Source organism: Hylaeus anthracinus, unplaced genomic scaffold (genome assembly GCF_026225885.1).
Source record: "Hylaeus anthracinus isolate JK02 unplaced genomic scaffold, UHH_iyHylAnth1.0_haploid 12000, whole genome shotgun sequence".
Lineage (NCBI taxonomy): Eukaryota > Metazoa > Arthropoda > Insecta > Hymenoptera > Colletidae > Hylaeus > Hylaeus anthracinus.
Window position 1 is genome coordinate 8,787,358 of NW_026534347.1, and position 18,723 is coordinate 8,806,080.

An 18,723-nucleotide genomic window follows, 5' to 3' on the forward strand; every position below is an offset into this window, starting at 1 on the left:
AACTAGAGTTATAAATAGATATCTGTAAAGACACAAAGTTAATTTCTACACCTGATAATTGTCAAGTTTGTACACTTGTAATATGTTCAAAGACCAACAATAGACAAAATTTGTTAGCTATTGAATTTTATATAACTAAATTCTAATGACGATCACATTAAAACTTAGTTTATGTATATAGATTCATTATAATAAAGATCAGCTTAAAGAATTCGAAGCTTGGTAATTTAACGTAGCAAAATATTGAATTTTCCCTTAATTGTACTACGTAGAGTAATAACAAAAATGTGAGACCTATCTAGATACATTGCTTGTTGAATGAGGAATCAAAAAGTCCTTTACCGTTTTTCGATACGATCATTCGTTACAGAGATAGAAGCGATTGAATTTCACTTTTGTCGTGGGCCCATCGCCGTACTCGGGTTTGTTTACATCGCGGTTGCGCGCGCGACCACCGCACGTGACTATGCGCTCGCGCGCTCACCGCACGTGACTATGCGCTCGCGCGCTCGCAGCACGCGGTTGTTCGCTCGCGCGCACTCCACGTGGCCACTGGCCATGCGTTCGCGCGCTTAGAAACAGCAGAAACTTTATTGAACGAAATCTCCGTAACGAAGCGTCGGATCGAAAAATGGAAAAGAACTTTTCGATTCGTATTGGCACTAGGTATTCATCTGTAAGAAGAATGGTATTCTTCTTCATAAAGTTTTACTAACAACTCTCAATATCTCCATGACGAAGCTTGTTGAGTATAACTATAGCACCACCTACATTTTTAAATGTTTTGAACTTTTGAATAGAAATAAAGAAAGATCAATTTTTTGAGCTTCTTTGCAATTTAAATATAAAATAAATTGTACACTGACATTAAATATTTAATAAAATCTTTAGGTATAAGAATAAATACTACATTATAACATTATAAGACTTCTTTGTAAATATATCACTAAATGGAGTAACAGTCCTTAGTGATACTTACCTTAAAGGATTTTTCAAAATTTCAAAAATGATAGATTATATAGCTGTAATATGAAATGAATAAAGGAAAGACCAATCTCAAAAAAAAAACATGATCTTTATAATTTTGGAAATAAATAACCAAGAAAATCACGATCGTTTTTCGGAACTGTCTGAATCGTGTCCTGCACTTTATTTTATTCTTTACACGTTACATGTTACTTATACGATTTATATCTTCTTCACTGTATATTTTACGCTCTTATTCTTACATTTCTAATTTTGTATCTTGCCTATATCAAGAAACACTTTCGTAAAATAGAAAAATCAAGCAAAAACAATATACGAGTCGAAACGTAGAAACGTAGAAGAAGTAAAGGGAAGTAAAGTCATAAACCTCGTAAAAATCTTGTTGGTTCTTTATTACAATAATTTCTTTACGATAATGTAATGATATTATAAAGTTTTATAAGTTCTATGTCCACAACCGAATGGCAAATGCAATTCCTCGCAGCTATTTATCCCCGGCGATCAAACGTATTGTACAATTTCTAAATTCACACTCACTGTTTCCGTCGGGTTTACAATAAAAATCATTAGAAACGGGAATAAGTAAGGGACAGAGGGGAAAATGGAGGAAAGACACGTTTAACGTTACATTGTTTTTCTCTCCTTTCTCTCATTGGAAACATCGAATTAGGCGCAGAGACGAGCAAAATTTTATCCGAATAATAGATGACGAATATAAACTGCCGCGATTTATTCACAACGTTTATTCGAATAAACTATTATTAATTCAACATGCACCATAACAAAATTATACAATTCAGATTGTACTATAATTTTCATCGAGCAAATAACAGATCGAATGTCATCTTTTATTCGTTATTTTGAAATAGTTTAAATAGATTAGAATTTTGCCCATCTCCGATTAGTCATTCACGCGCTTCCCTGTGATACAACGCTGATCCGCACGGTGACGCAATGAATGATATATTACAAGGAGAGAAATCGCTAACGTAACCATTAATAACACTTAACGCAATGTACACGATACGTATTTACTTAAATCGTTAAGAATAAGACACCGCACCCCGCGTGTGACGAGATTGGAAATCCGTGCGAATTGTTCTGCGCGACGAACAAAAACAAACGAAACACGTTAACATAAAAACAAAAACAATTTTTTTCTGATGTTTGTTCCCATTTTATCACAGAAGAGCGCGCGACGTTGAATTCTGTTTCCTCTAATAAGGTTCACCATCACGAATGAGATCGTCAATCTCGCACACGCTCGTGCACATCTCCTACAAATGAAACGCTACGTCTGGAGGAGGATCCGTTTCACTCAGAGACGGGCAAAATTTCATTCGAATTAATCATTTCATTTATTCATTAATTCATTCGCGGTGTTTACAAGAGTAGTTGAATTTTGATTCGTTCATTGTAAAATCTATCATTCTACATATAAAATTCTAACTTTTTATTCATCGAATAACGATAAACGGTTGTTTCAGCATTTATTCGTTATTTGATATTTTTATTTAGTTAAGAATTTTGCCCATCGCTGCCGTTTCACCGTCGAGATTTCGGTGAACGCGTGGGAAATCTGTTTTCGCGCGTTCCCTGTACATACACAACATGGCACGTCCTAATCCTATTACATTTTCGTCCGTCTTTCTTTTTCTCGTTTAAAACGTTACAATTTATATTTTTTTTTTGTCGCTTAGTTTATTCAAGTACATTTTCCGTTCTCTACGTTCGTAGAAATCTTACGCGGTAACCGCTAATCTATTTACAAAACGCGTATCTATATAAAAAGTCGAGATGTTTCCGTGCGGTACGGGCCGAGGACGAAATTCATTGGTCCTTTTGCAAAGGCGATGGCATAAAAAATGAACATAAGAAATGGTTTTATATGGAGTCGCAAGACGACGTTGGGAGACGTTGGAAGAAATCGTTCGTTTCTTTTTATATAAGTTTCTATTCGTTCAATAATTCAAACGTAATTCGATTGTGTAATTTAAATTGTAATTTTAATGGAACAAATAACGAATCGAAAGTTGTTCAATTATTATTCGTTATTCGACATCTTTTTATTTAAAAGACAATTTTGTCCACCTTTGGTTCTTTCAGGTCTCGACCGACCTTCGTGTTCCGACTCCAGAATTCTCTACATTCGAGTAGTAAATTCAAAGGACAATTGAGCCATTCGTTATGAAAATGATGGAAGTCGAATAATATTTCGTTATGATCGCGTCGACTCAAGTTCAATTGTTGAATTAAACGAGAGAAACATTTTGTGATGTAAATCTACGAACATGAACGATCTTCATTGATTCAATTTATTGATTTCATCTTCCTAAACTCATAACATTAACAACATATAAAGATGTAGTTGGATTATTGTTGTATACACTACCAATATTCAATGATTGTTTAAAAAATGTTGATTTATATGGCAGTGATGGTAATGAGAAATAGAATCATAAATACTTGATTCTTTATTTAAAAAAAACATTTTCAAAACCTATAAAGTATTAAAACTTCTTCCTCTGTATTCAATCATAGCACTTTACATTACAAATTTCATATATTAATTTGGTGAATTCATTTGGAGTATTTGTATACTTTAAAAATGAAAGCAGTCGAAACACAAAATAAATAAAACATGTAACGATCTTATCGATGCTCATCGATTTGAGTAGATAGAACAGAATAGATTGAATAGATCAAAACAAAGATAAACGAATAATTGTATACTAAAGCTACATTCAAGAGAATTGTTCTAATTGTCAAACAAACTTATACAATTTATCTACCGATCAGCTACATAATTAATCATAATTACTTATACAGCGACCAAAATACAATCATGTTCCTATTTTATTTCATGTTCTTATTTTCATAATAAATGGCCTAATGCGTTGTACTGTCGTTGCTCATTGCGACACATGGGGGAGAAAGCAAGAAAGGATTAACAGTTGAGATGGTTAAAATATTTTCGAGAAGCAGTAGAACGTTTCTTTATCACAGTCAACGGCGAACCGCGCAGATACGTCGCACACGAGACGATTATGAATTTAGAGGAAACAGAAGAGATAAGTTCGATTCTTCGAAAGTGAGAGAGGTCCACATTCGTAACAGGAGTAATTCGTTTTGTTCGCAGTTCGACACTGTACGATAATACGAGAAATGTCCGTTCTCTGTGAAGAAACTAGAGACCATGAACGTCAACGATTTATCGTAAGACAGTCGTTACGACTGAATTAGAATCCCGTAACAACAACTAAAATTTATATAATTTCTAGAACTCTAGACTGTAAAAGAAATAGACTTTCAATGCACATAGATGACTATTTTACAAATTTACATAGAGTAGAAAAAAATAAGATATAAAATTTTAATTTCTTGTCATAAATATGTCCCTTAATGTCTACAGATTTATTTAAACCAAATATCATTACTAGACTGTGAATGTTTATATAAATTCATATTTGTATCGATTCGAATAAAGAGTTGAGATTAAAATGGAAGTATGTTTTGTCTTCTAAACGGTGCAACATGTATTTTCAAATTAATTTCTAAAGACTTTAGAAGCTGAAGCTTCTGAGCTAGAGCCCTCATAGTCTATGTCTTACTGTCCTTCATTTAATTAATAGCATAAGTCGCAACGACATCCACAGAGTCTCCAAACAGTTACATCAACGATAGTCGTACAAGTCATTGTACGACAAATCGTTACGTCTATGGTCATCAATAGAAAAAAAGGGTGAGACAACGAACATGGACCGTCGAAATAAGGGCAGAAGGGTAAGGGAGAGAATTTTCTATGCCATTTACTGCAAGTCGATCCTTATACTCTCGTTAGCCCTACAGAAGTGGTAGACAGTACGTTATTTACAAGCCACGGCGAATGGCACATTAAGATTATCTTTGCACTACTTGTTCATCGTACGCACGCGCAACAGTCTATCTTGTGTGAGATACTTTCCCGAAATTTTGTTGGGAAATTAGCACAGTTCTCGCGTTTTACGTCTAATCACAATCAAACACGGCACTCGAGCGAAGTGTCCTCTCTAAGTACTCTGAAGTTTCCCTTCGTCCGTCAAGTTCGAGATCGAATCGATCCTCGGAACGGACGACATCAACTCTCTGGTTCCAGTTTTGGAATGACAGTTCGTTTGGCATCCTGTAGGATATCCTTGGGCTCAGACGGTGGTCTCGTTCTTTCTGAGAGGCTTCAGCGGCTGCAGCTCCCGTTCCAGGCGATCGAAGTCGTTGTAGTACTCGTGGTCAGATTCCTCCTCGGAACTCCTTTGTCTCACCTGAGACCCGAAGGTTCCGTTCGTCAGGACCTTCTCCAGGTCGGGCGTTGGAATACCTAAAGTCTGCGGGGTCAATGGTCCCTCGTCCTGGGACATTATGTACTCGGGGTTGTCCAGCGAAGTTTTACCTTGGATGGTCAGGAACTCTGGGTACTTCCTGTAACCGTTGTTGACTCGCTTTGGCTCCAATTCTGGAAACAATTCAGAAACGTTGATTAAAAATTTATGTTAAAAGCAACTGCTTCGAACAGCAGTCTTTATGAATGAAAGAATTCTTGTGGTGGACTTTTATTCATCGAGATTGTCAAGAACAAAAATATCACCAATCTCATGATTCAAAAAATTTCTGTTAACAGCAATTGCTTCAAATAGCAGTCTTTATAAATGAAAGAATTCTTGTGTCGAGAACAAAAATATTACCAATCTCGTGATTAAGAAATTTATGTTGACAACAATTACTTCAATTAGCAGACTTTATGAATGAAAGTTATACAAGGAGGAAAATTATACAAGGAAATTATGTTACGTCTTCAGTAATTTGTAACGAATTTGTTGCTTACCCGTGGGTTTCGAGTCCCCTATGAGATCCATGTACTGCGTCGTGTTCGTCGGCAATTGCGGCGATGGCATCAAATAATCGTCTTCGTCTAATGGCAAGTCTAACTTCAGGTTACCTACTTGAGCCTGCTGGTGTGCAGAGTTCACCTCACCTTCGAAACAATCGTCCGTCACGTCACAATCTAAACAATCAAGCGATAAATTTCTTGATACTTAATTTTTCTTTATTTATTTGCACTTTAGTATGACGTCAATGCCCTATGACTTCAATTATATGTCTTCTAAACAAGTATTAATTACGTTTCATTATAAATATGTGTATGAATAAACTTTACACATGTACATACTTTTATGGAAAAATTTATTCGGAAACTTTAAACCTATAATTTAATTTAAGCAAATTTCTTCAATAGATATTGAATATATATATTATACTAATTATTGCTCTAATAGGATAACTCACCTCTGACGCCAATCATCTTCAGCGGATCCGAGCAGTATCTCGAACTGGATGTGTCGGAGCCAACAGGATGTCCACAATGGCCGTTGGGAGGCGCGAAATGCGGGTGCTGACCCGAATTTCCAGGCTCGTGTGACGCGTTTCCGTTTCTGTGATTCGCTCCGTACCTCAACAACTCTCTGTCCCAGTTCTGTTGGTTTTGAGGCGTTGGAGAGTCGGCAGCGAGGGGTTTGCCATTGGGCCAGCAAGTTTTCACGGGGGTGTTCGGTGGAGAACCGGAAGTACTGGATGCTGAGAGTCCAGGTGGAATAGGAGCCCTGGATTTCGGCTGAAGGTACTCGTCGGCGTCCACTAGCGCCTCGGGACCGTCCATGGCTGATGCAAGGTTTCGTATCATCTCCTTTTCGTCCTGAGAACATGGAAAATTTTTATTCGAAATACTGCATATAGGGACACTGAAGAATATTTTATATAGATCACGAAAGATACTATATTCCAGAAGAAAAAGAAACATGAAGAGCATTAGTGCATATCCCCACACAGTTTTCCATATTTCCACTTGCTATAAATGCATAACCATAATATTAGGTTGTCCCAAAAGTTTCTTTCGTTTTATTAATAAGTAATACATACACAACATTTTATGTCTAATGTTACATTATTGAATTGTGTACGATTCATTTTGCTCCATTACTGTTACAACATCAATATCTAAGAAATTAGATTGTCTATTTATATAAACACTGCCACACAAAATAATTGAGTGCAAATTACGAAAGAAACTTTTGGGACAACCTAATATACTCAACCCGATACAAATAATCTGTGCATGTTGGACAACAACGATAAATCACGTGAATGATAAAAGAATTCAATCTTTATTGCCTACCTGCAGTGTATACGAAGGTAATCTCATGTATTTGTCGCCCTTGATGGCAAGATATCGACCAGGGTCTCTGGACATCTTCGCGAAGTCCTCCGCCAGCTCCTTGAAGCTAGGCCTGGACTCCGCGTCCAGCATCCAGCACTTGATCATGATCATGTAAACGTCGATCGTGCAGATCGTTGGCTGGGGTAACCTCTCGCCCTTCTCCAACAATTCTGGCACGTTCCTAGCTGGCACGTTCTCGTAAGGTCTGCCACCATAGGTGAGAACCTCCCAGATGGTCACTCCAAAAGCCCACACGTCCGACTTGTGCGTGAAGACTCGATGCTGAATGCACTCGAGGGCCAGCCACTTGATCGGCATTTTTCCACCTGCAGCCTTGTACTGTTCCTCGTTGATGTCCAAAAGCTTGGCTAAACCGAAATCGGTGATTTTGACGCAATTAGGCGTTTGCACGAGAACGTTTCGCGCAGCCAGGTCGCGGTGGACCAATCTCCTCTCCTCCAGGTAGGCCATTCCTCTGGCGATCTGCGTGCACCAATTGAGGAGGGCTTTGGAGCCGATCTTGTCCTTGAACGTGCGCACGAAGTCGAGCAGGCAACCCAAAGGCATCAGCTGGGTCACGAGCATCATCTGCGAGGTCATGCAAACGGCTAACAATTGAAGAAGGTTAGGGTGTTCCACGCTGGCCATGATGTACGCCTCGTCGAGGAACTCCTTCGATGTGTTCGCCCCTGTGCCATCGTGAAGGACCTTTATGGCCACCGGGATCTTGACGTTTTCACCTTCGGGCACCCAGACGCCCTTGTAGACGTTTCCGAAAGCTCCGTAACCCAGGATCCCACCTTTCCTCATCTCTTCTTCTTTGATGATACGTAACTTGGCCAGGTTCGGCTTCACGCCTGTCGGTCGTAGTGGTTCGTTGTCGTCTAACCCAGTCAACGCCATCGTCATCTTCACGGTGTTTTCCTTTGCTTTCGCGCGTATGCGCCAGAAGTACATGATTACGGCCGCGACCATGATGAAGAGTAAAGTGAACACCACGACACCTGCTAGGATAGCTGGCTGCAGCTCGTTCTCCCCTGAGAATCTAACGCTGCCGGATTCCAGGGAGCAGTACGGCTCGCTGTCCGGAGGGAAGATTTTGTGGGGGTACTCGGGAGGACAGATCTCCGTGCAGTTGAAGGATGTAGCGTTTCCATCTATATCTTCGTCCTGGAAGAAAACAAGGAGAGGTATAGAAAGTATGTAATCAGAAATTAACATGGATGATTAGAAATTTTACGATGGAAAACAAGCTTTTGTGCTTTGCTGTGTCTAAACAATGTATAATCATGTACGAACAAAATGTTTGAAAGAATTCTAGATGTTTATTTGCATGTATACACTTCCTTGCAGTCACTTGGAAGTGAAGACGACGAACGTGTCAATAAATTTTCTGAACTCATTATACGACTTACCACGTTGATTTTGTAGTTTCGACACTTGTAGCATTGATTCTGGCCCGGTCCAAAGCATCCTCGACACTCGCTGAAGCACGGAATGCAGAGCTGAGTGTCTGCGTCCGCGAAATGATCAGCAGGACACTCGTCTTCGCACTGCTCGCCTCTCTTGTATTTGGTGCACTCTTGGCACACGTGCTCGTGGAAACCGTATCCGGTACACTTCTTGCAACGAGGGTGGCACTTCCGACAGACTGCCTTTCCTGCCAGAGGCTTCAAGGCTCCTAGCTCTTGAGGACTCACCCACTCGTAGTAATGTCCTGTAACATGGAATCATAATTTCTTTAGATTTCGCTTGTTCGTTCTTGCTTACGCTAATTTATTTCTAGGCTGCAACCCTTTGACTGGGAAGAACGTATGAGGAATTAGGCTGTTTACAAATTAGACTTTATATACGAATTTCGACTTCATTTTTACGAAAAATTTTTAGAGGTAAGAATAAATGTTACACTATAAGGATACAAGAAAGATTATAAAAAGAAGAAATTGTTTTTTGTGTTTAAATCGGAATTTTCGAGCTCGAAAACTTCTCTTGTTTGACGTTTCTTTTAAAAGATAGTTCACTTCGTACGTGCACTTTTTATAATCTGTGAATTTTCTTGACGTTCTTGAATCTCTTGTATATATCTGGAATTATCTTGTTTACAATTACTTCATTTTCATGTAAATATTCTATCTCTTAGGACAGAGAGTTCAACAAAGAAATTTACTTTGTGAAATCGATTTACTCGTTTGCAATTAAATATTAATAGACAATAATGTACTTTCAGCTTTCTGAATAGATCGAGTCACTCACCATCTGGACAGGGTTCCCCTTTCTGCAAACATCCTTCAGGTACGCTCCCGTTCATGATCGCCTTATCGCAGCTGTGACATCCATTAGGGCCTATGTTGTTCTCGGGTCCCTCGCAGCCACCCACGCAGTTCCCGTGGCAGTCCTTGCACACGCCGTTGTCGTTATACTTGGAGGATGGACACTCGGGCACGCAGAACGGACCGTCTAGCGCGTGTTTGCATTTTGTGCAGTGCTCCGCGTTTGGACCGGTGCAAGAACCGTCGCACTCGTCGTGACACAACTTGCAGGTCTTTTCATCGGCCTGGTAAATTCTATAAGTTTGGAATAAAGGGTGTTAGCTAATATTTCATACGCAAATTAACCATACTGGGCAATTAATTAATAGCGAAAGCGATGCTTGGTATCAGTGCGAGACTACACGCTTATGAAACAGAAAGATAACCTCAGGCTAACCCCGTTTACCTTTGATCCACGCTCTGAGATGGGCAAATTTAAACACAACAGAAGTGACATGTGTTATTTTCAGGTTTGCAGATATTTGTTAAGTAATTAAAATTTGTTAAGTAGTTATATAGAGTTCGCTCTTACCCTGGCGCGGTGCAGTCTTGGAGACAATCGTTCCCTAATATGAAGTTCTTGCAGGACAGACACTGCGCTGGTCCGTGACCCCAACAACCCTCTTCGGAACACTGCTCGTCGCAGACCAATCCATCTCTTACTGGAATTGGGAAAAGATATTCAATATTTTTAGAGTGTGAGTGACATTAAAGGGAATTCTTCATTCTGGCTTAAAACATAGAGATATTTGTAACTATTCTTGTTGCTTCAGGTCTTTAAAATATTTATAAAAGATTACATTAAAACAAAAATTCAAAATTCCCGGTGTTATTCTAATTAAAATTTCTATAAATAGACTCCAGGTAGATAGTCTTAATATTTACTTATAATTTCTACTTGAATACATAAAAACAAATTTTATGCAACTGTCAGAGCAAAGTTCCACAACTGCAAAAATACTAGAATATAAAATAATTATAATAACTAATACTATGATTACATCATACACCACAATACTTACTGCATTCGCTTTCGTTCCTATTATTAGACAACAAACACTCGTGCTCCGACGACTTCTTGATCCTAGTCCAGTTGATGCTTTGCGCGTAACAGAGATTCTTGTTCTCCAAAATGGCGATGGACCCGGAGTAAATTTTCTTGAGGGAGCTGAGACCGAACGACACGAGCGACGTCTTCACGATGTACAAAGACGCGAAATACTCCGTCAGGGTTCTTCCACCTATGAACTCGAGGTTCCGGAAGTACGAGAGGTTCTTGAAGTCCTTGTGATCCCCTTGGATGTTCAGGAATCCGGTGATCTCCTTTAGAGTGCTGAACACCTCCAACCTGTCGGGATGCATGTTCTCGTAGCGTTTGCCAAAACTGAAGTTGGAGTAGACGTGTTGGAAGCCTTGGAAGCTCTGGTCCAGTATGGTGATCGATCCCTCGATGATCGTGCAGTCTTTGAAGTCGTCTATGTTGCCAGAGTGCACTTTCTCCACGCCTTTACAGGTTTTCGGGCACGGGCCATCGCAAGGCACGCATTCGCCGTTCAACGCTTTCTTCTTCTGTGGACAGGACCTTACGCAAGCCCCGTTGTCTTTCAGAAGGTGTTCCGGACACCTTCTCACGCAGGTTGCACCATACGCGTACTTCCCGTCAGGATTAGCCTCCCACGAGTACGTCGTAGGATTGTACCTGAAACGGTCGTCGTTTGAATACCTGGTCGTAAAGTTTACAATGAGACTCGAACTTCCAACGAGTATCTCCGCGACGAGACATCGATACATCGGCGTAGTACGGATTTATCGACGATGCGGTTGCTATTGTCAAACGTTTTACTAGTTTCGTATCGCACCCGTTAAGCCTGAGAGATATGTATATATCGACGTCGTTTGATAGAACCTTCGGGATTTTTGGTTTCTAAACGCTCGGAGGAGAAGGTTTAGTGTCGTGAACTCTCGCGTTATGGTTCAAATTTATGCGCGAATAGGCGAAATGTGAAGTATCGTGATGTATTTTGATCCGAGCATGAAGCAAGATTGTATTTTTAAACGTGATAACGCCGGAGGGACGATTTAAAGTATTATTTGCAGATGGTATTCATCGAGGGGGATTGTAAAATGTCATGTTGGGAGATTAATTGCAGATTAATTTCGAGTTGAGAATAATTGAGGAAATACAAGTATTTTTTTTCAATTGAAATGTGTACCAAAATGGTTTTACTATAATATCTTATTTCTCAACATTCAAAATTATCGTTTTTCTTGATGAAATAGTTTGCTTGGTATGTTTCAGATGAGGCAAAAAAAAAGAAAACGTTCTTGGAGATTAGTGTACAAATTTGTATATTGAGTTCAATAATTGCACTGTAAATTTACGCTGAGTTTCGGAAGAAATTATTTATTTAAACTTTGAGAAATAATTCTTGAATTTCTTAGACTTTGGACTTTGATTCATTCAATAGCCATTCTAATAGTTCGTACCAATTTTTAAGAAATATTCAAAGACACATTTGAATTTCGATATATGTACATTTATTGAATTATATAAGCACCATTTTATTCCACAATCTTTCCACCATTTAAGGGATGTACGCAAGTTATTTGTTGTCAACCGTTCCAATATATTCAGACCTGTACCCACCTACCAAAAATCGACGTATACTTTCCAAACAAATCAATATACATATGTACGTACTAGTGCAATAACTCATTTAATCTGAAGCTATAGTATTCCCAAAGTCCCGAAGGGTATTCCAAGATTCCCATAATTAACACGCAATTAATCTTTCTCTAATTAAGGGTCGTATATGAATTCGAGGCCGAAATCCACGTCCATCCGTGAAGGTAGATTCGACCCGGTCCTTAATGATGCGGGTCGTCTACTTACTTTTGCATGGGCGGGCATTCCTGCGTGCACACACCGTCGTCGAAGAAGTTTTTGCAGGCGAGGCAGTCGCTCTGTTTGGGGCCCATGCAGCCACCGGCGCAAAAAAGATGGCAACACTCTCGCGGATTGGGCCCGAAGCACCTGCCCTGCCAGCACTGGGGCGAACAGTTCGTCTTCGAGTACCTCTGACAATTCTCGGGACCCTCGCCCCAGCAGCCCTGCTCGCAGCTCTTGTCGCACGACGGACATACGCGCTCCGGTGACGTGAAATTGTATACGTAGGAGTACGTTCCACCCTGGCCGGTGATTATTTCGTCCCAGTTGATCGTACGGATGTGGCAAAGGTTGTAATTGTTGTACATGCCCACGCTCCCGTTGAGGATATCTAGGAAACGACACGTGCGACTTAGGGTCGTTGAAGTGTTCGTGGTTCACGTTGGAATATTAAACGCGGAAGATATTCAGCTTGAGTTTACTTTGAATTATTTACTATTTGGGAGGATGCATTTTATAGAATCTTGAGTTCTCAATGTTCTTTTAACACGTTGGTTGCCAGACTGATACTCGTGAAAATTTCTACCAAGTTCAAATTTCGTCTCGAGACTATCGAAAATTAGATAACGTAACATTTGTCGTAGCATTTAATTTCTTAACCTCGTCACACTCACGAATCCTATCCACATTTATTTTTATTAACGTCTCACCTTTGAAATTTTCTTTTTTAGTTCCTTAATGAAAAGTCCTGTCATCCATTTCTGGGCGACGTTGCGACCAACGTGTTAATGAAAAATTCATAGTGGAAATAACAGACGTAGGTAGGGTAAATTTGCCTGGAACAACTCGGCAATATTCATTGACGTGAGTTTCAACTTTTGTGGATTGATGATAGGTAACCAGTGCCGTGAGCATCAATATTTTTATTTGCTTTATAATTCGAAGGAAACTATCATCTATATCTTATTTTCTTACGTATATTTTTAATGAAAGTATATAAAAAACATAAAAGTCAGAAGATGGATTGTCTAGAGTAAAATAATTCCGAAAATGCAGGAATAAAGAAAATTGTCATTTACCTCTGAGGGCCGGCATCTCCAAGTTCTGCATTTGACACATCGTGACGAATAAGGCGAACTCGGTGTCATGTATGGTAAGCTTGAAGAGCGTTCTGCCGCGTATGATCTGCAACCGCGGCAGGACGATCTTCCGGACATCCACGTGGCTGATGAGGACGTAACCGGTGACCTCTCGTATATACTGGAGGAAACTGAGGTCGAATGGCTCGTTCTGGAGCCATGTGATCTCCAGATTGCCGTCGACATAAGTACAGTTGGTGTACCGGTCTCGAAGATTCCGGTAGTGATGCTGCTTGTTGGACGGAACGGAGAGGCGGCCATTGGTTCCGATGCAAACTGAAACAAAAGGATATAGACGTTTAACGTAAAGTCAATCAAGAAGATCTATTCATTTTTACAGTATTAATTTGACATCGATTTTAGAAATAATACCCCTTTTCAAAGTCTAATATTTTAACTAATATTTTAATCACTTGAAATTGGTTACAGGTTGATTGAAATCAACTCAGGTTTCCCTAGTGTGTCAAGAACGACTCTCTGCTTGCATTATGCTAGCTAGTTAGGTCTGCTCGAGTAAGCAAGAGGTGCAGTAGCCTTGAGCAGACAATTAATACTAGAACTACCAAGACCGTGTACTTTATACTTCTTTCTAAAATTACTGAATTATTGACAACGCTTTTACTACAATTTTTGGTGAGAATTATTGAAATAGAGGACTAGGATACATTAAATCATTTGCTCCTCCATTCTTTATTTTTAAAGATATCATTGAGTAAATTTATAAGAGGCACGATTCGAATGATAAGCCTTGATACTATTGCTAGAAATGCTAGAAAATAACAAAGACTAAATGAACTACCATTTCTATTCTCTACGTCATAATTTAACCAAACATCGAGGACATCCATAGACATCTGATATACTTGAAAGCTTTCGTTAAAAATTCCATCAACAATAAGTGCTTTCGCTGGTTGTAGATCTAATTGAAATTTCCAAAAGTCACACCTTGTTAACAAGTATCTCTGATTGCAGAGTACTGTTATCGACCAAGTCGCGGCGACGTTTCGTAAACGTTCGGAGCATAAACACTCGTCGCGCGACTTCCGTGCGTCGACGACCCCCTGTTCATAGAATCACTCCGTGGAACGGGCTGAGGTCGCCACCCACATCGTTGAAAGCGCTTCCCCGATCTATAGATAGCTTTCTAAGCTTTGAAAGCGTGCCGTGGCGGGTGGGCGAACCACTTCCGCACACACGAGTACGCGCTTGGATTTGTTGTGTAATCACACACGTATCCCCAACGTGTCGCAACACACTCTTGCAAGCTAACACAGTGCGTAAAAGTAACCCTAAGCGATCGCAGACTCTCATCCACTTCGCAATGATACTGTTCCTATTTGCACACATCGCATCGTTAATATCCAATGCGCTGAATTAACGGCAGTACGATTTATCGACATCTAATATAAAAATACATTTAATACAATATATAAATTTACTTAATATTAAACATATTTAATGCATCAATGCATCGGTTCAAAGTGAACCGTTCCCCTCAGCCTTTGTCCTATTCTCCAACTCCCTGACTATAATATAAATGAATAATAAAAAATAAATAAATACTATATTTAATATAAAAATAAATATGATGGGTTCGAAGTGAACCGTTCTCCTCAGCCTTTATCCTATTCTCGACTCCTCGCTTCCCAAGCCAACCCAAGAAGAAAACGGCCCAGCCATCGGCTATTCTCGTCGAAAAACGTAATTGGATCAATTACCATTCGCGCCGGCAACTAAACCGCCGGTATCGCGGCAATATCATTCATAAGTTGGCTAATAACCGGAACATCGATCGACGAGGGCCCGATCGCTCACGCCCTTCGCAAAAACGCTCGTCGATGATCGACAGACGTCGAAACCCTGCCCCCATCCCCATGTTCCGTACTTCTTCATCGGCTTACGTCTTCCTCCGTGTCCCGTGGTCCAGGGAACGGTCCCGTGGCCCGCGTCGCGACGCATACTGGCACGTACGCATTGTCCCTCGGAATTCGGTTTTGCTGGGTAACGCGGATCGCAAACGAAACGCGGCGTTTGCGTTCCATCGGCAGCAGAACGGACCGAAAGGCGCAGGGGTCTTAATCTGGCCCGGCGATCGGAATCATGCGAAAATAATTGCGCAACGACATCCTTCTTGCGCGAATCGAGGCGCGCCGCGCCAAAGAAGACGACTCGAGGCGGGAGCGTCGTCGGTCCCAGCGTCCAAGGAACGACGGAACGAGGATCGGGGGACACGGTGAAAGAAGCTAGGGAACCGAGAAACCGGGCCCTGGTATTCCTACCGACCAGATGCTGGATCCTGGACGCACCCCCTCGGAGAAGACGAATGCAGAACGCGCGCATCGGCCGCGGTCGCCACGGACCTCGAGAATGCGGATCGATCGTGGATCTGCATCGCTGCGGGATTCCCCTTTGCTCGGGCGAGCACCGCGGGTCCCTCTTCGCGTTTTCTGTCTGTTCGGCTCCCGACCGAAGATTAATGTCCTAATCGTCGTGGTAGATAAGAAAGGGTTGCGCTTCTTGCGCACGGAACGCGGCTCCCGATCACGACGTCGCGAGGCATGTTCCGTTTGGCGGAAAAAAGTTCATTAGGGTTATTAAATTTGCCCGGCATTCGACTTGGTAACCGTTTCGTGGCTTGTTTAGGAAGTTTCTCGGAGCTTGGGAGACTTCGTCGGTCGATTGCGCTACGGGAGGGAATGGAGAAGGGAGAGGAAGAAGGAGATTTCGTCTTAGAGTCGTCGGAAAACGCTTTGGTGGTCCATGCCTGTTAGACGCTGGAATATTCGATGGTAGAGGACTTTGGTAAATACAAGAAAGCTTGTTTGTAATTATGGTATACTTCTACGAGTTGACATTCATGCATCGCATTTAGGGAATTCTGAATCTATCGATAAATACAAGAAAGCTTCAGTTTGTAGTTACATAGTATGCTTCTACGAGATGCGATTAATTCCACCAGTCACAAAAAAATTGTAACATTACCGACAATTATTGTTTCACTATTCTTCACTATTAATTTTATATACCGTTAGATTATGCAGTCTACAATCTTTATTTTAATTTATATTATAAATGGAAATTTTAAAAAGCAATGTACATTATTTCGGCGTGTTTCTGAACTTTTTCTTTATAGAGTTTTTACTTTTACATTGGCATTGAACAATCCTGCTGGCAAAATTCAGTCCTGCCTAATAGCATCGAGTGAGCAGCCCTTTCAAGTCGCTTTCGACCTCGAGTACCTCGTGGACAACACGCGCAAAACTACGAAGAACGCTGGCACTGTTTCAACCGCCACGAAGCGGCCCATTTCCTCGGCAAACACAGGAATTTCATTTAGAACGATTTACAAACACGTCGAGTCACCGCGCGCCGACGAGGGATAGACCACGGAGCCGATTAGCCGCGCGTTTCTTCGAAAATTCCTACGCGTTCACATACCAACGGACTAATTAGCAACGTTTGCGCGTATACATATATCGTTTACTACCCGACTGCCCGTCGCGATCCTCGTTGTTCACGTTTGCCCCGAGACGCGGCTACGTGTAAAACTAGTCGAAGGGCGACTTCCGCTAACTGGAGGCGCCGTCGGTTTCCTTTTCAGGCAACGCCACGATCTGAACTCTCTCGTACATCTCTCGTACTCGTCCGTCCGTCTGTTTGTTCGCTATTTTACAACAGAATCGTACCTCCACCCGTTCTCTTCCCTTTTATATTCTGCCTCGGACGTACGCGCCTCGTTCCACTTTGCTCCGTGACGAGCAAAACGGCGATACGATGGAAATTCTACCGGGAGGGGAGAATATAAGGAGCGCTCGTTCCGAACCCTCCGGGGACGTGTCGATCCCGTTCCTCTTCTTCTACGTCGTTTCTTCAGTACTTTCCGCCGCCGACTGGCGCTTTGCGAAACTTGTGCGAATGGCGATCAAAGTTTCTCTTCGTTTGACGATTTTCAGAGGAGTGATCGGTAACTGAACACGAAAAAAAGGGACTCGCGGAGACTTTACTGCGTTTTCTAACATTTTTGTAGGAGTTGGGCTCTGAGTTGGGCTCTGAACTCGTGCGGCTATCGATTATCGTGCGACAGGTTTTCAAGTGGTTGTTTTGTAATCTGTCATTGCAAAGAACTGCTGTCAAGAGTTTTACTATATAACATCTTTGTATTTCAAAATATATTTATTTAAACTGTTATTACGTCCGTTCTTTCCACAATCACCATCCCCATATTAAGAAGCTAAAATGTACAAGTTGCAATTTTGTTTGCAGGTTTGTTCAAGTTTGAAGATCTGAACATTTTTATAAGCACCATAAATTCATATTTTTAGAGCTATGGGTTAGAAAGTATTGAGTTGTCCAGAAAGTTCGTGCCAATTTTTGAGAAAACTTCAAAGGCGCATTTGAATTGTAATATACATTTATTTATATGTATATTTATTGCACAACAGCATGTGTGTATTAATTTCGAAAATTCAATCACCAAACATCCCCATGCAAACATTAATTTTCAGCTAAACTATTCCAGAGATTCTCGTAGTAACCTCACAAAATCGCGGATAATCGTAATTTTTAAACGGTACACAGCTTTAAAATCCCCGAACGGCAGAAGTGTCGGTATCTCCGACGGTTTACGATGATGATGGGCATTCGTGGCATTTAAGGGTAACTGAATTACGAGACAGGAGAAGTAACCGCGTCATGGCGTCGGATCGTGACGCGTCGAAAGAGTTACGGCTGCCCCGCGATAAAACGAAAGAGAATTCGCCTGATAACCGAATGGGCGTTCGGACAGCGGAGAAAAGTGGTAGTTGGGGCCAGAAGTGTCGGTCGAGGTCGGCGAGGCAACACGTTCTCCATCGTTCGCGATCCTCCGTGCGTGCTACGAAATTCATCGGGTTATTTCCTAGCTGGGGGGTGTGGGGAGGGGCCCGTGGAAACGTGGCAATTATCGTCGACAACGGGGTTACGAAAATTACTGGGCGAATCCCTTCGGTCGGGATTAAAATTCTCCTAAAACGAAGCCCTCCACGTTTCCGAAAGACAATGGCGATATCGATTACGGGGTTTCGGCGCGAATTCGGTTCACCAATTACTTGGAGGGTTCTAGGAAAGTTTTTTGGGATGCTGGCTGCATGTAAATGACGTTCGCGCGACGTAGGA

The 18,723-nt window shown here is 41.1% G+C and overlaps 1 protein-coding gene and 2 long non-coding RNA genes across 5 annotated transcripts in view; 2 read left to right on the plus strand and 1 right to left on the minus strand.

Annotated features, from left to right (window-relative positions):
- Positions 1-3,957: 3,957 nt before the first annotated feature.
- The window catches only part of LOC128890145 (epidermal growth factor receptor), a 232,588-nt gene continuing 217,822 nt past the window's right edge, over positions 3,958-18,723 (minus strand). For 2 of the 3 annotated variants that reach the window (XM_054148382.1, XM_054148380.1), the window contains 10 exons: positions 13,510-13,845; positions 12,437-12,821; positions 10,566-11,242; positions 10,076-10,205; positions 9,488-9,798; positions 8,650-8,951; positions 7,193-8,404; positions 6,307-6,712; positions 5,846-6,025; positions 3,958-5,476 (listed from right to left, as the gene is read on the minus strand). In XM_054148382.1, coding sequence (XP_054004357.1) covers positions 5,169-5,476; positions 5,846-6,025; positions 6,307-6,712; positions 7,193-8,404; positions 8,650-8,951; positions 9,488-9,798; positions 10,076-10,205; positions 10,566-11,242; positions 12,437-12,821; positions 13,510-13,845 — 4,247 coding nt within the window. In that variant the 3' untranslated portion in view covers positions 3,958-5,168. The remainder of the gene's footprint in view (positions 5,477-5,845; positions 6,026-6,306; positions 6,713-7,192; positions 8,405-8,649; positions 8,952-9,487; positions 9,799-10,075; positions 10,206-10,565; positions 11,243-12,436; positions 12,822-13,509; positions 13,846-18,723) is intronic. The other variant, XM_054148381.1, reaches the window with a different exon arrangement.
- On the plus strand, positions 8,817-9,575 carry LOC128890194 (uncharacterized). Its single transcript, XR_008460580.1, has 3 exons — positions 8,817-8,943; positions 9,021-9,123; positions 9,462-9,575. It is a non-coding gene; the product is annotated as an uncharacterized LOC128890194 (long non-coding RNA).
- On the plus strand, positions 13,753-15,448 carry LOC128890195 (uncharacterized). Its single transcript, XR_008460581.1, has 3 exons — positions 13,753-13,873; positions 13,999-14,202; positions 14,272-15,448. It is a non-coding gene; the product is annotated as an uncharacterized LOC128890195 (long non-coding RNA).